General features: G+C 39.7%; 1 protein-coding gene across 1 annotated transcript; it reads right to left on the bottom strand.

The window, feature by feature from the left end:
- Positions 1-1,464: 1,464 nt before the first annotated feature.
- On the bottom strand, positions 1,465-4,244 carry LOC148349156 (olfactory receptor 1E16-like). The gene is made up of 2 exons (XM_088321669.1): positions 3,825-4,244; positions 1,465-2,058 (listed from the first exon to the last, which is right to left on the bottom strand). The coding sequence occupies exons 1-2, from the start codon at positions 4,242-4,244 to the stop codon at positions 1,465-1,467; spliced, it is 1,014 nt and encodes a 337-aa protein (XP_088177795.1).
- Positions 4,245-9,034: the final 4,790 nt, after the last annotated feature.

Raw genomic sequence — 9,034 nt, 5'->3', positions numbered from 1 at the left:
GTTTTGCAGTTTTGTTGAAATATATATATGGTGTATCTCTCTCTCCAAATAAAAATCTAAATATTTAGCTTTCATGGCTCTTTGGGTCAAAAGGAGTCCTGACTCCAGTTCTACATGTTGGCTATTATGTGCCAAGAAGCAGCCGGTATATGGTAAAATGCAGTGGTGTACAAATATCTGAATCACGTGTTGGTAATTACATTTTATAAATGGTTATTAGATAATTCCAAACTGACTGTCAGCCTCCTTTCATTGATATTTTTCCCCCCCGAAGTTGTGCTGCTTCTTTACATGTGCCTTTATGTTTAAGCATTAAATCTATTATTTGTTTCCATGATCAGACATCTCCTCGAAAGCTTTGGAATGACCTCCGCAGGCCCTTATGAATAACATAGCGTTGATAGATCTGTGGGTTTAGCCAATCAGATTCCTAATTGGCGAGTCAGAGCCTTGTAGCGGACCTTGGGAAACATCACCGGTTTGACAAACTATGGTTAGTCGGTGGTAACGAAAGTATCGCAACGAAAACGTGAAGGAAAAAACTCATTGTGTCCACTGCTTCTGTGGAACGGACTAAAGTAAACAAAAACATGGCAGAGCTATGATAGGACAGGCTTGATTTCATCACTAGGTTCCATTGCAATAGATAACGTCTTGCTGGAACAGAAATGCACGGCAAATATCTACTACAGAGTAATTGAAAGGAAGATGGATTTTGTGCACTGGAGGATTTTATACATTGGACTATAAAGGATTTTATACGATTGAATACAAATTACATTTAATGCAAAAGATATTCACTGACTGGGCTGTGCAGTGTGGTCAGGGCACACTGGTGGAAAATGTTGTTTACGGGAACGGCGGGAACAGGACGTACGGCCGATAAGATGATCAGCACATTCAGACGCAGAAAAGCCCTGATGACGTAGAAACGCTCCGTGTTGTTTTGAGTACCCCAGACATCGGGACTCTTCTATGAGATAGTGAAGCCCAGGGGGCTTCCTTGGCATGCCCACGGGTGGAGTCGGCACACCATTATGCAGGGAGAAGATGGCCAATAGAAAAAAGCTAAAGGACTTCAGAAAAAGGCTTTCCAGAAACTCCAACGTCGCTAATTCGGCCGTTTTCAATGGAGTACACTTAGTTAAATTCTTAGGAAAAATAAATCTGCCCCCGTGTGGAAATGTCGGCTTCCTGTTCATCTTTTCCCTCAAGAAACGAGTGCGCATAAATTGTTGGCTGATTGTATGTTGTGTTTGGTTAATGGAGTCAGATAACTAATTCGAACAATTTGGTAAACAGTACATTTCGATGTTTTAATTCCCAACAGCACGAATAAAAATGATTTGTGGCTATATTCCTTAATGAGGTCATCAATGAAGCTTTTTTTATGTACTAAATGTTATATAGCCATAAAATAGTTCTTGAGGGTTGGATTGATTCGGACATAAAACTTCTGAAGGCCTAGGTGTGAAATGCAAACCAGTCTCCCCCGTAGTGAAGCGCCGTCCATATTTTTGCTTTTTTGGAGTGGCGTGCGCTCCTAACGAGCCTTCTCAGCGACTCCCTTATCTCCTGAGTCTGCAAGGTGTAAATCACCGGGTTGAGCACAGGCGGGAAGACGGAAGTGAGGGACAGGTTGATGATGCGGCCGTTGGGATGGATGTTCTCCATCAGGGTGAAGGTGATGAGCAAAGGAGTGAAGTAGATGGCCACCAGCGAGAGGTGCGCGCCGCAGGTCCGGAGGGCCTTCAGGCGCTCCTGGACGGAGGCCACCTTGGTCAAGGTGCAGCCGATGGCCACGTAGCTGAGTAGGATGAAGGCCAACGGGAGCCAGAAGATCACCACCGGGTAGATGCAGCTCACCACGTAGTTGGGGTAGTGGCTGTTGCAGGCCAGACGGTAGATCTGGCCATGGTCGCAGAAGTAGCTGTTGATCACCACCGAGCGGCAGAAGGAGAGTCGGGTGAGGAGGCCGGTGGCCACCGCCACCAGGACCGCCACCAGAAGCCAGAAGCTCAAGATGAGCGAGAACATGAAGCGGTGCGTCATCTTGACCTGGTAGGGAATGGAATCGTCTTTATTGTCATTGATTTGGGGTTCAAATCCTTGAAAATGCTTCAATTTTAATGTCGTGTTTTTCAAGGATTTAGAAGTGCTTGGATTTTGGGTGGAGTGCTTGTAAATTCATGAAATTGTTGCCACGTTTTTCAACAAGTCTTCCTAAAAATGACACAGACACTGCTTTTCCTTCGTTGTCATTAATGGCAGCTGGCATTAGTTTGTATGGCCTTGTCATCAGTGTCATCACCCCCTATGGGTTGAGTCCAAGAGGACAGGTGCATACTACACCTAAACAGGGCAGTATTGTTGGGGTTCTATTACTTTATTTTGAAGCGATTTATTGCACCACATTTCCTATCTTAAATGTATTTTGTAGTACATTTTTTATTTAAAATGACATTACAAATTAATTCCATGGTAATATATATTTTATATGTAGTTTTCTTTCTCAAATTATCAATTTTTGGAGCTATACCTTTACTCAACTATCGATTTTGGTGTGACCACCACTAGCATATACTTAAAAAAGAAAACGAGAAGGGTTATTATCTCAAAATATTTTCGCAGTACAAATAGAATATCCCTAGAAATGACACATATTGTACATAAAATTACAATCTTTATACACGGAAAAAGTACACTGAGTTTACGGTACTAATTTGATCATTTTTCAACAACAGTATATTGTCGGTGTAACAAAAATTAATACATTAGTAGAAATTGATAAGTGTTGTATCACCAGTAGTCCAGTGTTGGTACTTGGGATCGTATCCTGTAACATCCAAAATCAAGCGCACGGAAATTGTGGAAATTGGAGTGTTTTTTATGTAAAAAAAAAAAACAAATGTGCGTCAAAATTCTTGGTATTGTTCAGGAGGGAAACCAAATTTGGAGGTGGGCCATAGTTTGGGGACCAACTTTATGACTTTCCCAGATTGCTCCCAACAGTAGAAACAATAAAAGTGTCTTTTAAGCTTTATAAACAACAGGGGTTCGTACGGGTGCTTAAAATGCTTGAAAACGCTTAAATTTTGGGTGCTTTTAAATGCTTGAATTGGTTGCCTTGTTTCTCTGCTTAAAAAGGACATAGACATTGCGCTCTGTTGGCTTCGCTTTTCCATTGCCTTTCTTCCCCTCGTGATTAACGGTAGATGGGATTAGTTTGTACGGCATTGTTCTATAAATCATTGCACCCTACGGGTCTAAGAGGACAGTTGAATGCTGCTCCTAAACAGAGCACTATGAAATTTGTATTAGTGCAAGGATTACATATCAATTATGGACATTTATGCAAAAAAAAAAAAAAAATCAAAGTACTATTTCCTAGTGGTAAATTGAAATGGGAAGAACTTCCTATAACTGAAAATGTAAGCTACATATTGCTGTCATTTGACCCAATACCTATATGGGGATAGATATGTCTCAAATATTAGTCAGATGCACAAATAAATTCACAATTTACTCAAACCTAAAAAACATAAAACTGACATGTCTTGATAAATCCACGCGCAACATTTTATGAATTGCCGAAATATATGTGAATCTGCAAAATACAACCTGGATTTCTTTTTTTGAATGGTATTGGTTTTGAAAGTCCTTAAATGTTCTTGGATTTAGCCATGGAAAAAGTGTACGAACCCTGAAAAAAGTACATAGAAAATGAGGACAACAGGAGGGTTTAAAAAAAAATCAAAGTTTGGCTTGTTTGGAATAAATCCCTCACAAAAACAGACCGAGGCTTGTGTGTAGGTCCATCTCACCTGATAGTGCAGCGGGAAAATGATAGCCAGGAGTCGGTCGTAGGCCAGAGCCACCAAGTTGAAGGACTGCATGGAAAGGCAGCTGTAGCAGAAGAAAAGCATGGCCAGGCAGTTGCGGAAAGGCACCCGGCGGTGGCCCAGCAGGAACACGTCCAGGACTTTGGGGACCAGGGCCGAGCTCCCGAACAGATCCGTGAAGGCCAGGTTGAAGACCGCCACGTACTTGGGGGTCTGCAGCCGGCGGTCCAGGCAGATGACGGCCATCACCACCAAGTTAGCCAGAACCGACAGCAAGTAGACGGCAAACAGGAAAGCGTAGTACAGCTTGATGTTGGCCATCCCCGACAGGCCGCTGATGACGAAGTACTCGGGATGCACCATGGACACGTTCTCGTCCTCTGCCGGATTGAACAGCCGCATGGTCCCGAACGCTCGTCTTGACACCGAGACTGCAGCCAATTATAGAGGATGCTTGAAACCCCGTTAGACCCCCACCCGATTCCCCTTGTGGAGACATTCCCGCGTGGGACAAAAACAACCTAAATTCAAAACAAGTTTCCTAATCCCACTGTGAGATCTGTTTGCCGTAACCTTGGCGACCATTTCACAACAAACATGTTGACCCCCTCAAAAAATAATGTGAGACACAATAGTTGGCTGAAGTTCTAGGAACATATTTAAATACTTGACCTGACATTGAGCTCAATGGACGTGAAAACGAATCATATACAATAAGGTAATGTTTTTTAAATTGTATTCCGCTAGAAATAAAAATCAAGATATATCAAAGGGAAAAGATTGTGCAGTTTAAAGCAGAGATAATAGATTATATAATCCTTTTTTGCCTCCCCAAAAAAACAAAAACACAAGCAAAACCATAACAACTTCAAGCACCGTATACTTTCATATAAGCCCATATAAGCGACCTGTCAAAACTGATATAAAACAGCCACATGGTAAAACAAATTCCAAACAATAAATAAAGTGTGTACCATTTTTGTATTTCGCAATCGTTTCCTCCTACGACTCGATTGTCGTTGTCACTGTTTTCCACTTCTCATTCCCCTAATCACTAACTTTCTTGAGTTATGAGCAGAAAAGGGAAATAAAACCTACAAAATAACAATAAAATGAGACGTGGTCCCTCTGAAATGCAGCAATTTAATGAACAGGTAGAAAAAAATCAGCCGCCATCATTTTCATATTTCGCAATCGTTCCCTCCTACGACTCGATTGTTATTGTCACTGTTTTCCACTTTTTGTTCCCCTTATCACTAACTTTTTTAGGTTATGAGCAGAAAAAGGAAATAAAACCAACAAAATCACAACAAAATGAGATGTGGTCCCTCTGAAATGTAGCCATTTAATGAACAGGTAGAAAAAATTTAGCCGCCATCATCTTTGTATTTCGCAATCGTTTCCTCCTATGACTTGATTGTTGTTGTCACCGTTTTCCACTTTTTGTTCCCCTTCTCACTAACTTTCTTGGGTTATGAGCAGAAAAAGGAAATAAAACCAACAAAATCAAAACAAAATGAGATGTGGTCCCTCTGAAATGCAGCAATTTAATGAACAGGTAGAAAAAAATCAGCTGCCATCATTTTCGTATTTTGCAATCGTTTCCTCCTCGTCTCGATTGTCGTTGTCACTGTTTTCCACTTCTCATTCCCCTAATCACTAACTTTCTTGAGTTATGAGCAGAAAAGGGAAATAAAACCTACAAAATCACAACAAAATGAGACGTGGTCCCTCTGAAATGTAGCCATTTAATGAACAGGTAGAAAAAATTTAGCCGCCATCATCTTTGTATTTCGCAATTGTTTCCTCCTATGACTTGATTGTTGTTGTCACCGTTTTCCACCTTTTGTTCCCCTTCTCACTAACTTTCTTGGGTTATGAGCAGAAAAAGGAAATAAAACCGACAAAATCACAACAAAATGAGACGTGGTCCCTCTGAAATGCAGCAATTTAATGAACAGGTAGAAAAAAATCAACCGCCATCATTTTCGTATTTCGCAATCGTTTCCTCCTCGTCTCGATTGTCGTTGTCACTGTTTTCCACTTCTCATTCCCCTAATCACTAACTTTCTTGAGTTATGAGCAGAAAAGGGAAATAAAACCTACAAAATCACAATAAAATGAGACGTGGTCCCACCGAAATGGAGTTAATTAATAAACAGGTAGAAAAAAAGCAGCCGCCATCTAGCTTTGAGGGATGTAAGTGACTTTCTGTTTTTTTCTTCTTCTTGGGAAAGGGCCCAGGACACACTAAAAACGGTTGAGAAACACTGCTATATTTGCACAAAGTCATTTCATAGGTACTATACTACAATCAGTATTTGTACAACTTTTCATGGCGAAATTCAAGCACTTTGAATAACTTTCAAAGGCAATTTTCCAATTTTTCTAGTAACATTGAAAGAAAAAAAAAATCTGTGTCAATGATGTACAGTGGCTTGCGAAACTATTTGGCCCCCTTGAAATTTGTGAGCTTTTGCCACATTTCAGACTTCAAACATAAAGATGTAGAACTGTAATTTCTTGTGAAGCATCAACAATAAGTGGGACACAATCGTGTAGTGGAACACACTTTATTGGATAGTTAAACTTTTTTAACAAATAAAAAACAAAAAAGTGGGTGTGCAAAATGATTCAGCCCCTTTACTTTCAGTGCAGCGAACTCTGTCCAGACGTTCAGTGAGGATCTCTGAATGATGCAATGTGGATCTAAATGACAAACGATGATAAATTGAATCAACCTGTGTGTAATCAAGTCTCTGTATAAATGCACCTGCACTGTGATAGTCTCAGAGGTCTGTTTAAAGCCCAGAGAGCATCATGAAGAACGAGGAACACACCAGGCAGGTCTGTGATACTGTTATAGAGAAGTTTAAAGCTGGATTTGGATACAAAAGATTTCCCCAAGCTTTAAACATCCCAAGGAGCACTGTGCAAGCAATAATATCAAAATGGAAGTAGTATCAGACCCCTGCAAAACTACCAAGATCGGGTTGTCCCCCTAAACTTTCAGATCATACAAGCAGAAAACTGATCAGAGATGCAGCCAAGAGGCCCGTGATCACTCTGGATGAACTGCAGAGGTTTACAGTTGAGGTGGAAGAATCTGTCCATAGGACAACAATCAGTTGTGTACTGCACAACTCTGGCCTTTATGGAAGAGTGGCAAGAAGGAAGCCATTTCTTCAAGATATCCATAAAAACTGTCGTTTAAAGTTTGCCACAGGCCACCTGGGAGACACACCAAACATGTGGAAGAAGGTGCTCTGGTCAGATGAGACCAAAATCGAACTTTTTTTGCAACAATGCAAGACGTTATGTTTGGCCTAAAAGCAGCACAGCTCATCACCCTCAACACAGCATCCTCACAGTCAAACATGGTGGTGGCAGCATCATGGTTTGGGCCTGCTTTTCTTCAGAAGGGACGGGGAAGATGGTTAAAATCGATGGGAAGATGGAGCCAAATACAGGACCATACTGGAAGAAAACCTGACGGAGTCCGCAAAAGACCTGAGACTGAGACAGAGATTTATCTTCCAACAAAACGATGATCCAAAACATAAAGCAAAAGCTACAATGGAATAGTTCAGCGAAAAATACATCAAGGTGTTAGAATGGCCGAGTCAAAGTCCAGACCTCAATACAATTGAGACGTTTCATAACGCAAAGCCATACAAACGAATGCCGGCCGCCGTTAACCACAGGGTCGGAAACGCAATGTCAAAGCGAAGAGAGCGGTGTCGGCGTCATTTTTAAGCCGACGTGTTGAGAAACATGGCAACAATTACAAGCATTCACAAGCACCCCCCCCCCGATACTTGAAAATCCAATAAAATTCAAGTATTTTTAAGGATTTCAAGCACCCTACACAATACTTATTATTGTTCTATGTCGAGTGCAAGTCTAGAGGACTAATGGAATATAGAATAGAGTACTAAGGAATGTCCCTGAGAATTCAATTGAGTCTAAAAGGCCCCCGAGAGAGACTAAGCGACCAACGGGACTAATGATTAGGAGCCCGTATGAATAATGAGCGTCCCTGCAGAGATTTGCCGAGACACCGAGGGCCCATTTGGATATTGTGACAGGCAAAAGGAAAAATATTTGGGGAAGACTCTCAAAGCAATTAGGGTTTTTTTTATGAAATGGACAGTTTCTTCTTGTGATTTGGAGGTTTTGAAAAGATATTTTGTGGTGTCGTGCAGGGATTCAAGTTTCAAGTCGCATAGTAGAATAAGTTAGAAGTTATTTTCATGGCTGAGTGAAGGAATCAATGTGATTAGTATTTATTAGAAGAAGTGTACTAATATATTTTGTGCTGAGTATTACATTAGCATTAGTAATCTACTCCGTTTTTCCTATTTGTTTTTCTTCTTTTTTTATTTGTTTCATCCTTTTATTTTTTTTTCTTGCCTTTTATTATTTCTTCCTGCTTGCTTTCTTCTTTTCTGTCTTCTTCTATTTTCCCTTTGTTATTTTCCTTCTTTCTTTTTGAGTTTTCCTTTTTTTCTCTCTCCTTTTTTCCTTGTATGCTTTATTTTTCTCTTCTTTTGTTTCGTAATTATTCTTTTTCCTTTTCTTAATTATTTTTTCCTGCTTACTTTCTTCTTTTCTCTTTTTCCTCCCTATCTTTTACTTTTTTATATTATTTTTCTTTTATTTCCCTCCTTTATCCTTTGTATGTTTTTTTCCTTTTTTTCTTTTATTCTTGCTCTTTCCTCTTTTGATTATTTTTCCCTGCTTGCTGTCTTCTTTTTTCTCTTTCCCTTTTTTCCCATTATTATTTTGTTTTTTTCCTAGCTTTTTACTTCCTTATGATTTTTCCTTTTATTTCTCTCCTTGTTTTCTTGTATGTTTCTCTTCTTTTGTTTCTTTTTTTCTTGCTTTTTCAATTTCCCTGCTTACTTTTTTCTTTTGTTCTTGTTTCTCCCCCCCTGTTTTTTTACTTCTTTATTATTTTTTCTTTTATTTCCCTCCTATTTTCCTTGTTTCTTTTTTTTCTTGCCTTTTCCCCTTTTTTTAATTTTTCCCTTCTTGCTTTCATCTTTTTTTCTCTTACTTTTTCCCTTTATTATTCTGTTTCTTTTATCTTCTTACTTTCTCTATTATTTTTCATTGTTTCCCCCTCTTTTCTATCTTATGTTTTATTTTTTTCTTCTGTTCCTCTTTTTCTCATCTTTCCCTGCTTTTTT

This window comes from Urocampus carinirostris, chromosome 17, assembly GCF_059441175.1.
Source record: "Urocampus carinirostris isolate Australia breed hairy pipefish chromosome 17, RoL_Ucar_1.0, whole genome shotgun sequence".
Classification (NCBI taxonomy): Eukaryota; Metazoa; Chordata; class Actinopteri; order Syngnathiformes; family Syngnathidae; genus Urocampus; species Urocampus carinirostris.
This window is presented reverse-complemented; position numbering and strand designations above follow the sequence as displayed.

Coding starts and splice junctions, on each gene's coding strand:
- LOC148349156 (XM_088321669.1), bottom strand. CDS start 4,244: ATGCGGCTGTTCAATCCGGCAGAGGACGAGAACGTGTCCATGGTGCAT. Junction 2,059..3,824: donor TTTTCCCGCTGCACTATCAG/GTGAGATGGACC, acceptor ATTCCCTACCAG/GTCAAGATGACGCACCGCTT.